This window comes from Phalacrocorax aristotelis, chromosome 1, assembly GCF_949628215.1.
Source record: "Phalacrocorax aristotelis chromosome 1, bGulAri2.1, whole genome shotgun sequence".
In the NCBI taxonomy this organism is placed as follows: Eukaryota; Metazoa; Chordata; class Aves; order Suliformes; family Phalacrocoracidae; genus Phalacrocorax; species Phalacrocorax aristotelis.
In genome coordinates, this window is record NC_134276.1 from 212,020,261 (window position 1) to 212,038,624 (window position 18,364).

At 40.6% G+C, this 18,364-nt stretch overlaps 1 protein-coding gene across 4 annotated transcripts in view; it reads left to right on the forward strand.

The window, feature by feature from the left end:
* UPF2 (UPF2 regulator of nonsense mediated mRNA decay) overlaps positions 1-18,364 on the forward strand; it is a 72,558-nt gene that overhangs the window by 52,620 nt on the left and 1,574 nt on the right. For all 4 annotated transcript variants that reach the window (XM_075081606.1, XM_075081605.1, XM_075081607.1 and 1 more), the window contains exons 20-21: positions 3,979-4,120; positions 10,708-10,828. In XM_075081606.1, the coding sequence (XP_074937707.1) occupies positions 3,979-4,120; positions 10,708-10,828 (263 nt within the window). The remainder of the gene's footprint in view (positions 1-3,978; positions 4,121-10,707; positions 10,829-18,364) is intronic.

Consider the following 18,364-nt stretch of genomic DNA (forward strand, 5'->3'; position numbering starts at 1 on the left):
GCAGTGTATCAGTTGAGGTATATAAAGCTGAAGTAGAATTTTCTCTTTCTCCATGTGAAAGACACTTTAAAAATCTGTGTAGAAAGTGAGGTCTGTTTTCATAAAACCCTTGAACTATTGATTCCGTGATTCCCAATCTGTTTCTAAGCCTCATTAATCTGTAAAGAAAATGCTGTGCTATGTAAGTGCTCTGAAAATATAAGTGGTGATACCTATTTGCATGGGCACATACATGGCGGCATTTAGTAGTGGTCATTAACTGATTTCCTTAGTACATTTGTTGGGTTATTCTGTTTTCCTGGAACTTGATTGTTGTATACAAAGTTCTACAGAAGTTTTGAGTGGGGAATTGTAACTGTTGTCATTGGGCTGAGAAGGGGTTTAAGGGAACTCCATTAAAAGTAAGTGGTGTTTAGCTTTTTCAGGATAACTTACTGGAAGTATCTATAGTTACCAAGAATTTTAGGATCTTCATATTCTGTGTGAGGGGAAAGTATTGCTGAAGTGTGGCTTGAAAAAGAAAGCAGAACTTGTTCAGGAGCTTTCCCTGCTCCACCCCCAATATTTGCTTTTTGGGAGTAGGCTCTTCCTGCCAAAACTCCTCTCAGTGTTTCTAGAAATGTAGAAAACAGTTGCTTTATAGACTACTTCAGTTCTTGAGTCAGTGAAAGGCTTCTTTGTCCATAGTTCTGTATTGAGAAAAGAAACATATCTTAGTCGTCAGTTTTAATAGAAAAATAACCAGGAAAGAAAAGGTGGAGTTGAAAAGAAAATAAGTATTCCTTCTTATAGTACTTTATTCTGCTCACACACATTTAAAATAAGCACAGAGTTTTGAAGTGATGGGTGCATGCTTTATGGTTAAGTTATAGCTGTAAACTTTCAGCTTTTTTAAAACAGTCAAAAGGAGTTTGCAGACAACCTGGAAGGCTGTAATTAACTTCTCATCTGCAGTGTCACTGGAATGATAGGCATCACTACCTCACTACCACATCAACCTTACCGCTTTCTACGTTAGTACTTGGTTTGGTCTCTGTGTTCTCTGTCAACGGTGCTGCTGAAACTAGAAATCTTCACCGTAAGAAGTACTTACTGATGAAAATGGGTCACGCTGTGCTTTCTTCTGGAGGTTAATGTTTGGTAGTTGAGGTCCAGTCCCTAAATACTCGGCTCATGTGCCGGTGTTCAGCTGGACTTACTGGAACATTGACAACTCGTGTTTTTTTTAAGCAACACAAGAACAACTGACTGCTATTTACCAGCAGCATACAACCTGAATTAATAGTCATTGCAGGCTGATAGTAACAGGGACACCATATTTTATTATTTTCTGTCACACTGAGATGTACAAAACCAGGCAATAGCAAGGATATTGGGTAGACCAGTGTCTTGCAACAGGTGGATGGGTTTTCTCACCCATCAGCTGTAGCAAAGAAGTTGTATGACAAAACTTTCAAAACTAGTAGCAGTAGAACTGAACATGGTTATTGGAAATTAGACCATGGCATCATGATACATCCACAAGCCGTGACGGAGCAAGAGGAAAAAAGAAATATTGCCGTCATAACGGGTCAGAGCTGAGGTCTGTCTAATACGGTTTGATGTTTTTGAAACTGTCCAAGCATACCAGGTAGGTGTGAACCAAGGTGAGATGTAGACAGCAAAAAGTCACCTAGTGTCAAGAAATTTGGTTAATACCGATGACAAAAGATTTCCTTTCATTTCAGAGATTTTTAGAATAAAATAAAAGCATACCATGAAAGAACGGTAATACGGTAATATCCGTGGAATGCTCAAGTCTGTCCTTGAATGTGAAGTTCTTTATCACAGTGACATTTTTATGAAATCTGTAATCTAGTCTTCTGAATGATCATTTTTGATCTTTCTTCAGTTTGCCGTCTTCTGAGTGAAGGACTTATGGTCTGTCCCCATCTCACAGATTTTATAAGAGATTCTTAATATAGCTCTTTACTCTTTGCAACTTGGAAATGTTTTGTTTGCTCAGTAGTAATCATAGCCGTTGGTAGTTGTCATCAGTGATTTGATTTCAGATGGTAACTGTCTGATTGCCTTGAGATAGTGACTCAGTGATATTTTGTTAATTACCAGTTTGTTGGTTTTTGTACCAGTTTCTTCCATTTGCACCCTTCTATATTTCAGTTTTCTTTTTTCTACTTTAAGTATCCTGCCTGAAAACGCTTAGCAATGCCATTAAGCTGATAAATCCATAGAACAGATAAAATATAAACGACATGTTAAGATGAACGAGGAGCTTAACTGTGAAGCTAGGGAATTATTTTTATCATGAAATGCTGCTAATGGGTTAGTTAATTGTGTAGTTTGCATAAAGCTCATTTGGTAATGCCTGGGAACATGCATAGTCTGCTCAGCAATAAGTAACTAAAGCTTCCTTTTCTGTTGGAATTTCAAGAACTTTCATTTTTATTCTTACACACACACCTTAATACCAAGCTTGCATTTATATTCAATATAATATGCCATTAACCCCCTTGCCCCAAATTTGATCTTCTGCCTGATCTGCCTTGTCTAGATAAATCCTTTAGTTGATCAGGTTTCACTGTACCCAGGTTTTTCTCAGGTCTTTGCAAGAGTCTGTTTTAACTGTTCCAAACAGAGTTTATTTTCAAATGCTGCATCTGAGTACTTCGTCTTCTCACGCTCATCATTCATCTGCTGCTAGGGGGGCACTACTGTCTAATAGAGACACCTTGAGATTTCTTTGTAATTATTACACTAAATACCATGCACAGAGAGGATTTCACTTTTACTGTATACCTGCTCAACCAGAGGTTTTGATAATGTATCATTCTGTCTGCAGCTCTTGACAGTGTAGCACAAAAATAGCAGAGCAAATTTCTGAGTGTTCTATTTCTGTGGAAATAGATCTCAGATGACAAGAACAAGCAGCAGGATTCAGAGTAGTTTGTGGAATACTGAGAGTGATTATCCGTAAATGCATTACCCTACTTAGAGCATGGAAATACTTACTTCTAATGGACATGCAGTTGAAGGAGGAAGTGAAAATTTTTAAAATATGTTCACAAACTTTAGCATTAAGGGGTTTCTAAAAACTATTGTTTCAGTTGCAGATAAGATTAAGAATCACTTCTCTGTTTTGGAACAATTGTAAAAAACAATTTTGTGGAAATAAAACCTTGGATTTTGAGTCTGAGGAAAAAGAAAGCATCTTCTCTATGCCTCTGAAAAATCTCAGCTGTATTTGTCAGAGAGAGGGTACTTCTGTAGGAGTAGTAAAAGCTTACCTTTAATATAGCTTACGGCAAATCAGATAGTGTCGAATGTGTAGTGTGGATGTTTGGGTGTGGGCGAGGAGGAAAAGATTAAATTCGACACCACAGTTGTCTACAGGCTACTAAGAAGCACTGTAAAAGGAAAAGCCGAGGAATACCAGGGGATATCTGAATGCTTGGAACATTTCTCCGCTGTTTTCTCAAGGGATAATAGTAGAAATTGGGCTCAGGAGCTTCATCTATTTGGAAGGTAGAGACCTTTGGAGGGAGGTGCAGCTTTCTGAGTCAGCGATGGTGCTTTTATTTCAAGACCAGTGTAATTCACTGAGATGGTATTGGCTTGTATGAAAATAAGAAATAAAGCACATAGCTATGTGATCCTGGTGAAAGTTAATCAGTGTTGTTTTCATAAATACTGTGTGTAATAGTCTTTTGCCTTAGCAGTACATCAGTCTTTTTCATATGTTCTGTGTGTCTTTGCGAGGTCTGAATATCTTGTATTTTCTCATGCTTCCTTATGCGAAATAATTTTTTTAAAAAAAAAAAACAACCAAAACCAACAAATACTTTCCAGTATAAACTTCTGTAAGAAGTGTGTCATCACAGTCACCTAGAAATAACCATAACCCCTCTATATTTTTGATTGGTTTGTGGTTGGGTTTTTTTTTTCTGTGATGGGCACTTAAAAACTTATTTTCATTTTCAGTTTAAGATCCTAAATGTTCCAATGTCTTCCCAACTTGCTGCAAACCATTGGAACCAACAGCAAGCTGAACAGGAGGAGAGAATGAGGATGAAAAAGCTCACTTTGGATATCAATGAACGGCAAGAACAAGAGGACTACCAGGGTAAGAAAATCACCAAGTACTTAATTTTTATTTTCGGAGGAACTTTAGCAGATCTACAGAAATACTATTTTTGATAATTAGCAGTTCAAGTTCTGAATATGGATTTGCAATACCTCATGGAAAACCTGTGTTTTAGTTTGTCATTCATTATTTACTGCCTGGTCTCTGTGCTTGAAGAAGTTTTTATAGCTCTTCTGTGAAAGGGAGCTTGCAAGCGGGCCTCAGATCTTAGCATTTCCACTTATTTTGGGAAAGGGGAAGAACTGAGATTGTTTCCTTAAAAATAAGATAACAGAAAATTAATCTGATATTTGTGGCATTGTCTCCATTACCGCAAGACAATTGAGTTGGATACAAGAGGAGTTAATTTGGTGCAACTGGAACCCTGCTTTTTAGATGTTAATACGTATTTTAGATAAGAATAGTATTTAGACCCTTCAGCCTTACTAAAACTTGCAAATACTAAGAGGTGATCTTCACCTGAGAAAAAAACTGTCACCTCAGCTACATATTGCTGAAGATTCTAGGAGTGCTACAAATGTGGAGTATAAGAATAAATCAAGAGAATGAAGGTTTCATATAAATTATATGACCTAATTTGTTTTTTAATGATATGTAAGGCAGGCATTTTGGAACCTGGACAGATTGAAGCAAGCAGTGAATACAACAGATGATATAGCCCCTAACCTGGTGCACTTGATGTGTTTGGCTGTTGGGTCTGAAGAAACCAAACCACCTCACTTTCCTTGGCTTACTTGAATAGTAAACAAAGCCTGACCAGTAACACTGGTGTATTCAATTCTTTTTTAGAATTTCCATTTAGCATCTCCGAAGCTCTTGCTCTACTTTTTTGTAAAAACATTGCAGTCTGGTGGTAATCGCAACGTAAATAGTTAATTACCAGGAAATATCCTTTAAGGTATTTCGTGAAAGGTCATTATTCATCAAGAAATGGGAAATCTAAATTAAAGCAGCTCCAACTCTATAAGCACTGTGGAATCTAACATTCCTTTCAGAACTTCGATAGTACAGGAACTAAATGTGTGATCGTAAAAAGGAGTATTTTTTCCAAAGTGAGTGTCTACAGAGCTCTGATATGGTAACACAATATATTCTTAGTATTAAATATCATAATCAGCTTAAAAACGTCTTTTCCAAGACACTCCCTCTTATAAAGCTCAGTCGTGAAAAAGGAAGAGAAACAGTAGACTTCAGAATTAGATATTTCAGCACTTTTCTCAGACTTTTTTTTTTTTTCCTCATTAATGATATTTCTCATATTTTTACTGATCAGGGCATTTGGGTTTTTATGCCTTGTCATATGACCTTGTGTTTAAAACGAGCCTGTCTAATTTACGGTTTTATTGTAAGCAACTGTACTTATTATCCAAAAAAGGATCACGTTGATTTTGTCCAAGACAAATGAATTAGACAACTGATACCAATTGATAACCAGCAATAGGCAATTTTTTCTTTTAACTTTCTCATAGATTTTCTAGGTGCTATGAGTATAGGGGGAAAATTAATACCGAAGAAATAAGTTCTATAATTGACATCCATTTTTGGAAGAGCTGTTGATTCTTTTTTTTATTAACCTGGGTAATATACACAGTAAAACCAAACTAAAAAGGACCTTTTAATCAGGTTAAATTAAACAGGCCAAGTTACATTCCTCTTCAGAACTGTTTTATTTAGATTTTGTGCAGTTGATTGTTACTTTCAAAGAGTCAGCCTGCCTGTAACAAGTTGGTACTTATCCATTGAAAGAGCGAGCTGGTTTTAAGTTTCTGTTTCCAGCTTTGAAGTTACCAAGGGAGGAAGAAGTCTCAGTTTCTGGAAGAAGGCCTTAGGGTTGTCCTAACATTTGCATGTACATTTAGGGTTTTTTTTCGTCTGCACAGGGTAGCTAGTAGATGAAAATTCACCAAAGTAGTATCAGATAATAATCTAATACTTCAGCAATATTTATTAGTATTGCACTTTTTAATTTAGAGAAATGTTAGGAATTAGGCGACTCTGTAGTTTAGACTAGTATTTTTCTGTGTACATTTTTTTTTTCTTCACTAAAACCAAAGATGGGTGACACGCTAATACACTGTGCTCCTTGACCATTTCTTCCTTGTGTTATCTTCTCAGTTACTCAACGTCTCAGTCACGGACTTCTCACAAACCCCAATACTTTCTTCCACCTACAGCGTGGAAAACAGTAGAGACAGGCATGGACGCACTTGCTCGTTCATTACTTGCTTCTAGCAACTGGCTGACAACGTACCATAATCTCTTCCTATTTCTTCCTGGGTCTTCTCATTGCCGACAGAGATCTCTCCTGCAATTCAGAATTGTGTTGAAGGACGTTATTTCACGATGTTTACAAAAATGGACTGTCATTGTGTTGAATGGCTTTCTTTGCCTTTTCCAGGTGTTGACAGGAGAATATACAGAGTGTGGATACATGGCTTATTAACCGTTGACACCAACATTGTATGTTGAATCACAGAATGGTAGGGGTTGGAAGGGACCTCTGGAGACCCTCTCATCCCACCCCCTGCTTGAGCAGGCACACCCAGAGCAGGGGCACAGGGCCGCGTCCAGGCAGGGTGTGAATGTCTCCAGGGAAGGGACTCCACAGCCTCTCTGGGCAGCCTGTGCCCCTGCTCTGGCACCCGCACAGGAAGGAAGTTTTTCCTCATGTTTAAGTGGAACTTCCTGTGTTCCAGCTTGTGCCCATTGCCCCTTGGCCTGTCGTTGAGCACCACTGAAGAGAGTCTGGTCCCGTCCTCTTGACACCCACCCTTCAGATATTTATAAGCATTGATGAGATCCCCCCTCAGTCTTCTCCAGGCTGAACAAACCCAGGTCTCTCAGCCTTTCCTCATGAGGGAGATGCTCCAGTCCCCTGATGATCTTCATAGCTCCTCAGCTGGACTCTCTCCAGTAGTTCCCTGTCCTTATTAAACTGGGAAACCCAGAACTGGACAGAGGACTTGAGATGTGGCCTCACTAGGGCAAAGCAGAGGGGGAGGATAACCTCCCTGACCTGCTGGCCACACTCCTGTTAATGCAGCCCAGGATACCCTTGGCCTTCTTGGCCACAAGGGCACGGTGCTGGCTCAGGGTCACCTTGCTGCCCACCAGCACTCCCAGGGCCTTCTCAACATAGCTGCTTTCCAGTACTTCAGCCCCCAGCCCGTACTGGTGCATGGGGTTGTTCCTCCCCAGGGGCAGGACCTTGCACTTGCTCTTGTTGAATTTCATGAGGTTCCCCTGGGCCCAGCTCTCCAGCCTGTCCAGGCCTCGCTGGATGGCAGCACAGCCTTCTGCTGTATCAGCCGCTCCTCCCAGCTTGGTATCATCAGTGAACTTGCTGAGGTTACGCTCTGTCCCTTTGTCCAGGTCATTGATGAACATGTTGAACAGGACTGGCCCCAGCACAGACCCCTGGGGAACACCGCTAGTTATGGGCCTCCAACCAGACTCTGCCCTGTTGATTGCAACCCTCTGAGCTCTGCCGTTCAGCCATTCTCTGTCCACCTCACTGTCCTGTCATCTAACCCACACTTCCTAAGCTTACCTGTGAGGATGCTATCGGAGACAGTGTTGGATGCCTTACTGAATTGAGATAGACAACATGTTCTGCTCTCCCTTCATCGACCCAGCCAGTCACACCATCATAGAAGGCTCCCTGGTCAAACATGATCTCCCTGTGGTGAATCCATGTTGACTACCTCTGATAACCTTCTTTTCTTCTGCATGCCTGGAGGTTACCTCCAGAATGAACTGTTCCATCATCTTTCCAGGGATGGAGGTGAGGCCAACTGGCCTATAGTTTCCTTCTTGCCCTTTTGGAAGACTGCAGTGACATTGGCTACCCTCCAGTTCTTGGGCACCTCTCCCGTCCTCCACTACCTTTCAAAGATGATGGAGAGTGGCTTAGCAACAGCATCCACTAGCTCCCTCAGCACTCATGTGTGCGTCCCATCAGGGCCCATGGATTTGTGTGGATCCAGTTTGCCTAAATGATCTCTAGCCCCATCTTCCTCAACAAAGGGGAAGTCGTTTCTCCAGATTTTCTCTCTTACCTCTCGGGGCTGGGATGCCTGAGGGCCAGCCGTAGCAGTGAAGTCTGAAGCAAAGCAGGCATTCAGTAACTCAGCCTTCCCTGCATCCTGGCTCACCAAGGTCTCCATCTTGTTCAGCAGTGGGCCCATAGTTTCCCCAGTCTTTCTTTTACTACTGATGTATTTGATGAAGCCCTTCTTGTTATCCTTGACTTTCCTTGCCAGACTGAGTTGCAAGCAGGCCTTGGCCTTCCTCATTACATCTCTGCACACCCTGACAGCATTCCTATATTCATCCCAAGTGGCCAGTCCCTTTTTCCACGTACTGTAAACCTCCTTCTTGCATTTGAGTTTTTCTAGAAACTCTCTGCTCATCCATGCGGGTCTCCTGGGTCTTTGCTTGACGACTTCCTCCTAGGGATGCACCAATCTTGAGCTTGGAGGAAGTGGTCATTGAATACTGACCAGCTCTCTTGGACCCCCCTGCCTTCTAGAGCTCTAACACATGGGATTCCTCTAAGCAGGTCTTTGAAGAGGCCAAAGTCTACCATGCAGGATCCTGAACTCCACCATCTCATGGTCACTGCAGCCAAGGCTACCCCCAACTCTTACATCCTCAGCCAGCCCTTCCTTCTTCTTTAGTATAGTGTCCAGCAGCACCTTGTTGGCTCTTCCACCACCTGTGTTAAAAAGTTGTTCTCGATGCTCTGCAGGGACTTCCTGGAATATCAGGGTGGTTCAAGTCCCCCATGAGAACCAGGGCATGCAATTGTGAGGCTACTTCCAGCTGTCTGTAGAAGGCTTCATCGACTTCCTGAGCAGGTGGCCTGTAGCAAATGCCCATGACAGTGTCACCCATATCTGTCTTCCCCTTGATTTTTACCCATAAGCTCTTGACTCGTTCTTCCTCCACCCCTAGGCAGAGCTCCATACATTCTAGTTGCTCCCTCACATGAAGAGCAACTCCCCCACCTCACCTTGCTGGCCTGTCTTTCCTAAGAAGCCTGTAGCCATCCATGACCACGTTCCAGTCATGTGAGCTATCCCACCATGTCTCTGTAATTGCAATCAGGTCGTGGCCTTGCGACCACACGCAGATCTCAAGTTCCTCCTGTTTACTCCCCATGCTGTGTGGATTGGTGTACAGGCATTTCAGAGAGGTAACTGAGCACACAGGTTTCCCGGGAGGGGTGCATGAGGACCCACTAGAGCCATGCACACCCTTGAGGTGGTTGGTCTTCTGATTGTTTTCTTATGAGGCAGCTAAGGCACCTTTGTCACTGCTCGGGTTGGCCTGGCCTATTCCCCCGCTGGATGTGATGGCATTAGCATTGCCCCTTTGGATTGGGAAATCATTCGTAGCTTTTCAAAGATTTGGTGGATAACTTACAAAATGCATGCAAAGCTTTTAGTAAATGGTGGGAGGATCTCATTAGTCTCAGGTTTTGCCCCATGCAAGTCATTGTGAGAGTAGTGTTTGTTTCTAGCAGGTGATGGGTATGGGTCTTCAACGAGATTACCAGAGATTAGAGAATCAGACAGAGCAGACTTTCAAACATAATCAGTTTAACAGCTTATTCCACTTTTCCCATTCATTTTATTCCATCTGTCTGTTTGCTGAGCAATGTAGATTCTTGCACAGGTGGACTGTCAGAAATACTTCCCATTAGATGCACTAACATGGGTGAAGGTTATGTGGAGGTTCCTGTGATGTATTTGTAATTATGTTGGGTACTTAATAACTGTTAATTTAGCCTGGTAAAGAGCCATTTTTAAAAAATGAATTGGAATTTTAGAAATGAAGTTTTACCAAATGCCAAAACACAATACTTAACCACCTTAAACTGCCCCAGAGTTGGATGTCCAGGGCTAAACTGGGTAGTGTAGGCTTATTTCTGCAGTCACCTATTTCTTCTCACCGGTAATAAAGTGAAAAACTCCATCCATGAGACAGCTGGTGTAATGTAGGTCAGCTGAGTCACCCTCTTCAGGTGCCTGTCCCCTCTGTAAAAGGATCCTATTATGGCTAGCTTAGGCTTAAATACCTGACTTCTCAGTGCCTAATTTTAGGACAGGTTTCTTGCTGAGACTTTAATTGGCAGCAAGATTGTCCAATTGTTGCTATTTCAGGGTAGTTTAATGTTGTGGCTTCTCATACTGCTGGGAAGCTTTGTCCCTGATCATTGATAAAGAAAGTGTTGGCTGGTATGTTTAGAAAGGAAAGGTCACAGCCCCTTTCTTAAGCACCTGTGATGAAAACCGTTTCTGGCAGTTCCTTCTGGAAGAACATCTGGAAATTCAGGTTCCTATTATGGAGTAGCTTGGATTTGTCAAAGCTGTCTATGCAATGTAGTAACTTTTTAAAAATTAGTTGGTGTGGAATAACTGGAGGAGGGTTAGCCCTACAGTATAGCAAAGTAAATAAGATGTCTTTTTTTACTACATGGCAGTGAAATGTGCTTGTGTAAATTCTTTTTTAAAAAGATGCATAGGAAAATGTATTTAACTTTTTTCTGTACAAAATTACAGAAATGTTGCAGTCTCTGGCCCAGCGTCCAGCTCCAGCCAATACTAATCGTGAACGGCGGCCTCGTTACCAGCATCCGAAGGGAGCACCTAATGCAGATCTAATCTTTAAAACTGGTGGGAGGTACGACAATCTTCTTTTAAATGTGGTAATTCTGGTTCTAGCCAAGTAATTACCTTCATAATTGAAACAGATAATGATCTCTGTAGTGTAAGCGCATTTGTTAGTTGCTTCCATTCTGAAGCATTCTGTTTAAAATACTGAGCAGTGCTTTGTGCTTCTAACGAAGGTCTGTAAACATGTCCTTGACAGAGGTTTAGAAACCAGAGGATTAGTTGTGAAATGGCTGGTAGAATCTGAGCCTATTTGGTAGGGGAAAAGATGTAAGCCTGCTTTCTCAGCAAGAGGGGGAAGAGATTTTTGAGCATCTAGAGAAATTCCTATTGTGCTTTTTCAATTTGGTGAATTTGAGACCTATACCTCTGTATTTGAAGCCCTGAATGGAAAGTAAATATAGTAAAGGTGGGAAGGGGGGTGGAGAAGCTTTGATTCGTGGTGTGCAGGAGCATACCAAAACCAGTATTAACATGAAGAGTCATCCCAGATTGCCTAATAGTCATTCTACAGCTGTAATACATCTCAGTGTGTCTTTTCTCACTCAGAGTAAGCTTGCGAATAAACCATTAAATTAACCCTGCAGCACAAATTTGAATAGACAGTTTCAGGTGGAACACAGACTGCTTTCATGTTTCTCGTTTGTGAGTTAATTGAGGATAGGTAGGAGCAGCAACTGGGAAGGGAGAGTTTACCTACTAATGGGTCTCTCTTTGTAAACTACAAATAAGTTAATGTAATGTGCTACTCCTGTGTTACAGTAACATCGCCAACTGCTTTCCGGAACATTTTTATAGTAATTTTAAAACTTTCTGATAATTGCTGACTCCAGCGAGACCCTATACAGATACTGCTTGTACAAAAAAACCCCATCTTTTTTGAAAGCAGACTGCAATTTAAAAGAAATGTTTTTTAAAAAATTAACAGATGTAACTCGATAAAATGAGCAGTGCTGTCTGTTTAGATTTACCGTACCACTGTGGCCTAATACTGTTGTAGAAATACAAAGTATTCAGTTACACCGAATTGCTCTGATACTTGTAGGTGTTTCATAAAGAGCTGCCCAGTCTTCTCTTCTTTCGGGCATCTTTCCCAAATGCCTTGCAACCTGTATGAGGAGCACACTGCAGTTATTCTTTAAATACAGCAGCGAGACCAGTAAATGTGATATTTGCAGGTTTTTTTTTAATGCAGTTCTTTTGAAAGCTTTTTATTTTCAAATGTTTAGGAAAATCGTGATTTGGGACTTCACTATAAATTAGGTCAGATGTTGTCCAGCGAACGACTACTGTTTGCATGTTCAAATAGCTGTGCCGTGCTCTTGCAATTCTGATGTAGTTTTGTATTAAGTAATTTACTCTTTGTTCCTTTTAATCTGTAAGCTCAGTAGAGCAGGGACCAGGAAGTTTGTTTTAGCAGGCATATTTTATTTGTTGTATAGTGCAATGCTCAGGCTTTGCAGTCATGCATCAGTTGAGCCATCTTAGCCTGTTGTAAGGGAATCTTACTTTTTGTAACCCCAACTGAAAGAGGTTTAAGCAGAGACTTATTTATTGGAGACTTCACTGGTGGCTTACCACTTATGGTATAGATTGTCACCTACATTTTTTAGAGCTTCTGATTTTTAGATTATACTGAAGATCATTTTCTGACTTTGAAGGGTGAACTGCAGCCTCTGCCCAGGCTACCCTCATGTTTTAGTTAAGAAGTTATCCCACGGCCTCTGAGGGCCCTGGAGTATCTTCCTGTTTGCTGAAAGCAAATAGTAACTGAGCTACTAATTTTAATACCTGTTTGGAGAAGTCTTCACTTTCCTATGTGATAGAACCAATTTGTATAATTACAGATGTTATCACTTAGATGATGAGTGAGTTGTGTTGCGTTGTCTCTCCTTTGTATTGAAGATGATTGATATGTTACTTTCTTATAATAGTAACTTTCTTTAAGGTATGCCTCTTTTTATTTTAAATTTCCTGAGGTTAGGGATAATCTGAGCGAGTAAATCTCCTGGTTCATTCTGCTGTAACGTACAGCCTGACAGGTTCTGATAGCTAAGGCTGGGACGAGGACTTTCTTGCATTTCAAATAGTGTTTAGAGAAATTGATTTGGTGTTTTTACCTTTACTTTTGTGTTGCTAAATATGTCCTAAGCACCGTGTTTCAAACATCTTTTAGGAAGTTAAATCCAAATGTTCATATCATAATGGATGATTCAAAACTTAATGAAGGCAGCGCTGGGTTCTCTCCTTTGTTTTTGAACTGAATGACTGGGTCTAGCTTTGCAATTAGCCCTGCTGTCAGAGCAGGGTTTGGACTAGAGGATCTCCAGAGGGTCCTTGGAACCTAAATTTCTCTGTGATTCTGTTTTGGTCTAGCAGAGTGCTAAACCAGAACAGAACCAAAAAACCCAAACCCACCCATAAATGCATCGCCTCCTTTGCCGGTGATAAACTTCCAGTAAATGGAAGAGTGAATTAGTGGCTGTGGCTATACAGCATGCATTTTGTTAAAAAAAAAAAATAGAGAAATGTGTTGCAGTGTTTATTTATTATCTGTTAATGTCCTTTTTCTGTATTGAGTTAAATGCAGTGAGATTGACAGGCTTTGTCAGATTTCTTACGATTCAGTGTGTACAAAACGCTGGATCGAAAACTGGAGTTTATTGCTGTTTATTTGTAACTGCCTGCGTGTATAGCCTCAGGTTTTAAGGCCTGCTAATCCTGCAAGGAGGTGATTCCTTTTGGGACTCGTACATTTAAGGCAGACTGGCCTTAAAGATAACTTACTGTGACTCCACTGAATGCATGGCTCCTTGGTTTGCTTCAGCGGAACTGGGAAGGCAACAATTTTCACCCTTGCTTCCAGTTCTGTAGCATTTGTGTATTAAAAGAGGACTTTGGCTATTGAGCTATTAAACTGATACCTTCAGGAAACACAAAAGTTGCAAAAGTGGTGTGGTTTTTTTTCAGTGACGGGATTATTATGAAAAAACTCTTTTACAGTTCTGGAGAAAAGCCTTTCACTTCAAAAAAGTGTTCTTCCTCTGTTTAAAGAGGACTGAGATCCATTAAATGGCTTGCGTACAAAGTGAAATGTGAATAACCACATTTTCTGAAATCTGTTTAAAAACATTTATTACCAAGAAAGAAAAAAGAATTGCAGCAAGAAATTTGACTATGGAGAAGCAAGTCTTACCAGGGAGGTTTTTAACTTGTTAAACCTCTCCTGATTAAAAGCAGTAACCTCAAACCTCCCTGCTGTTCTGAAAGTATAGTAAGGAAAGAGGACCTGTCTGTGGCAAAAGGCCCATTGGGATGCCGCCATAAGGTGACAAACTAAGTCGTCCTCAAGTTAATTGGTAATTTCAGGTCCCCTATTTGCATCTGACTCTTACTCTCTTTAACCCATTTAATAAAGAAAAATGAAGCATAATGGTAATAACAGGATGCTGGCATTTTATTAGCTAAATATTCTCACAATGAGTATTTCATTAATGCTGAAAAATCAAAGTATAGATAATAAGGAAAAATGTGAATTTAACGTGATTTCCTGTTTCAGCTACTGGACAAACATGCTTCATACCTCACCCGCTATGTAGTTGATGTATTGACCAATATTATATTTTGAAGCTTTGAATTCACTTATTGACATATACCAGAAGTCTTGGGCAGCCTAAATCCAATTTCTCTGTTAGCCGCTGTGTAGCTGACCGTCATAGACTGTCATGGTCTCAAACTGGACAAACTCTTGGGTGTTGGCCTGGCACTGGCTTGAGCTGACAAATCTGCCCCCTGGTACCTCACGCTGCTTTTGAAATCTTTAGGTGTCATTTCCAATGATCTCTTCTATTCTTCTCCAGGGGGAAAAAAAACCAAACAAAAAAAAAAAAAAAGAGGTTATCACTTCAGTCATATTTTGCTCTTGATTCAGGAATTTTTATGATGATATGGCTCCCATCTTCACATTCTAGATACCATAAATACTAAAAAATTTGGTGGTCTATTTAATTGCGTGCCAGCTCAGCTCACCTTATTCTGTGCCACCTTTTCCACCAGTATTTTAATCTTGACCTTTTCTCAGTTGTCATTCTTGATCCTGTCCTACATTCTTTTCCCTAATACATACACGTGCTAGTGTAGCTTTCCATGAAAGCCATTCAGACTCAGCAGAGAAACTCAACCTCCCTTTTCAGCTGTTTTAGGGAAGGAAAGCCCAGGGTAGGAGCTTGAAGGAGGGGTTTCCAAATCCTGCAGCTTTTTTTTGGTAGGCTGCACTGGAATTGAAGAGAAAAGAATAAGGAAAGCGAGGTTCCCAGGCTTTTGTCGTGGCAATGTGGTGCTTCTTGGCTCTGCAAATGTAGGTGTGAGTCTAACCCGTAGAGCAAAGGTAAAGAGACCTGATCACAGTTACGGCTTAGAGGGAAAGGAAGGCAAGATTTTATTTATTAGCATACTTATTTATTAAGACTCTTTATTTAAAACAAGTTGTTTCGATATAAATAAATAAAAATTATAAACCAAACAAAAAACTCCCGCAGCTTTGTGGCCTCCTGGAAACTACCTACCAGTCCTCAGAACGCCTTCCTTAAGAGCCCACTTTGCATACTATGATTTTTAATTGATTTTGTCAGAGTATTTTATTTCTGTTGAACAGATGAGAATATAAAATAATTTGCACAATTTAAGATTCTCTTACTTAGGTGAGTCTAGTTTTTGTGGATTATTTGAATCTGTGATGTTTACAGTGTAGAAGTTGATAATTCAGATTTGTTCGGAAACGACCAGGGCACCTTAGTATTTTATTAGTCTAGAAACACACACACTGAAATATTATTGACTAGAGAATATATTCTTGCACAGCCTAATTGATAACAGCTATTTAAAATCCAGTCCTATGTTTTTTCAATACCAAATGGCTAAGTTTTAACGTTCTACAGAATGTCATTACCAGTTTTGCTGTTGAGAACTTCGTCACGCCAGCAGCAGTTATGTTTAGAATGAGTCGAAACACCTTTGCATTTGTTGAAATTTCTCTCCAGCCCATATTAAGGTACAAATGTCTGTAATCTCTGTTACTGCATTCCTTACTGTGGAATCAAGTCACGGTCTGATATGTGAGCGTACACACACGCTCTCGTGTGGAAGGCAAGTGATGATGTTCTGGCCAGTTCCATAGATCTGTGAGACAGGAAAGAACCTGACTTTGCCATGAGAGGTACTTGAATTTAAGTTCGCCAGGACCTAAGTTAGTACTCTCCAGTATTTTTCTTGCCAGCACATAGGAACACGTATGTACTGTTTATTCTCAAAGGCCAGTTTTGCGGGAGGACAGCACAAAGCAAAGGTCCTTCTCTCTAAGGTATCCCTGCTGTCCCTGCAGGCAGCAGTTCAGAGCAGGAGTCGGGACTTCAGAGGCTGTTTTCCTCTAAGGACTGCCCTCCCCCCTTAAAGCTCACGCATCTGAAAGCAAGGAAATGCGTTCAGCAGAGTAAGGCACAAAAAGAACTGTTCATGAAAGAGTGGTATGTTTAAAAGAGAAAAATATATTTCAGGTGTTCACTGTTGTTTCATTTCCTTGCTCTTGGCTAATGTGATTAGGGGAGAGAGGGAAGAGAGAGCACCAAAGCTGAGCTCAGTCATGAAAAGCAAAGCAGCAAGTGAGGTTTGGAGGAGAAGGGAAGGTGCCTGAAATTTGTGAATACATATTTAACTTCAGAAATATGTGAAATATTGTGGGTTGGTGCAGGACATGAAGAGATTAGGGAGAAGCGTGCAACTTCTCAAAGATCTCACATGTTAAGAAACAACAAGGATTTTTTTGTCATCTTCTGATGTCAATGATGTGCAAAAAGGACTTGATTTCATAAGTCACGTGTATTCTCCTGGGCGCATTTCAACTTAAGCCATAGTGTTGTCTTGCTGACTTGAATTCTGCCAACGTCACATGTGCAGTGGGCTTGTGATTATTCCCTAGCCCGTACTGTGGTGCAGCGTTTCCCTGCCTCTTCACAAGTTCTGGTTTTCTGCTCCAGCCACGATTAGGTAAAAGCATATCTGTGTCTTTATCACATGGAGTAGTTATGTGATATTTAGGCAGTATTAATACTTAAGCAGTGGTGTGGAAAAGATGACTGTAAGATTTTTATACAAATTAACAACTGTTGGTAGCAGGGAAGGGGGGTGGGGAGAGTAGGGTGCAAAAAATCGATTCATTGTACACGTACAGTTCAAGATGTCTTTAATTACAGCTGCGTACAAAGGCTGACCTTGCCAAGTGCAGGTTTGGATCAAGTTTACTAATTTGGAGAGAAATGTCATGTGAAATACCTGGGTTTGGAAAAACTGCTACTAAGGTTTTTACCAGCAGCATCTGGTCCTAAGCTATTGAAACACTGTGCGCTCTGCCTTACCTGCCGCCAGCACGCCGTGGCAGCTGCTGCTCTGGCTGGGGGATGTTTGTACGAAGTTAGATACACGCAGCTAGTCCTAGCCTGTCTCCTTCCCTCCCCGTCACCGGTATAATTATTTTCCTAAAGGGAGCATAATTATTTTTCTAAAGCACGATTCTGCAGTTCATTGGCGTTTGAAGTTTCTTCTCAGTTGTAACATTCTGCAAGTGAAATCTCATTCAACTAAATGTATTAAAATTAAAGTTCCTTTCTTCTGCAACCACGTGGCTGATGTTCCTGGTAATGAGTGTGCCACGAAGAATGGGGCTATTGAAGTATGTAACACTAAAAGATGGTTAAAGCCAAGTAACAGAGGCAATACTGCAGTGAGTTCTAGTGATGCATCAGCTCAGCACTTCCTGACAAAAATATATGGTGTGTTTAACTAAAATACACAAATGCTGGATCACAAAACAAAGCAGTACGTAAGAACACAGAATTACTGTGAAAGCTTTATCTGTTACAAGAAATGCAGAAGTTACTGTGTCTGGTTTAACGTACTGATAACATTTTTCTTGGAAGGTTTTCAATAAAAACTAAGTTTAGATTAAATTACTGTTCAACAAATGCTTGAGGTTTATGCACTAATGTAAAGAAACAAACTGTTTTGTTTACATGGTAAATGACTTGGTTGTGTAGCCCTGCAGCTTTCTGGTAATTGTACATGTCTCATTTTTACTTTGCTTTGCACTACTAAATTTTAATTTGCAGCCTAGAAACGTGCTGAAAACCAGCCCGGAGACGGTCACTGACCCTTGTGCTGAAGGCAGTGATACTCCGGGAGCTGCCAGACTCCTCTGGTCTTGTTGAATCACATGCCTGCAAATTGATGTAATTTTTCAGTGCATGTTTATGTTCTTAAGAGAATTAAATGTGACTTTTTCTGGGCAGGGACATGTTTTTCATGAGCAAGGGATGACTGAAGATCTTAATACAACTGTTGACTCGCTAAAAATGCTCTAAACAATTATTTGACTCTAGAAAGTCCTCTAACATTTCTGCAGTACTTCTGAACATCAAGAAACTGCATAGAAAGATGAATACTATTTAGAATACCTTGTTTTTCAACAAACTTACAAATCAGCTGTGCACTTCAG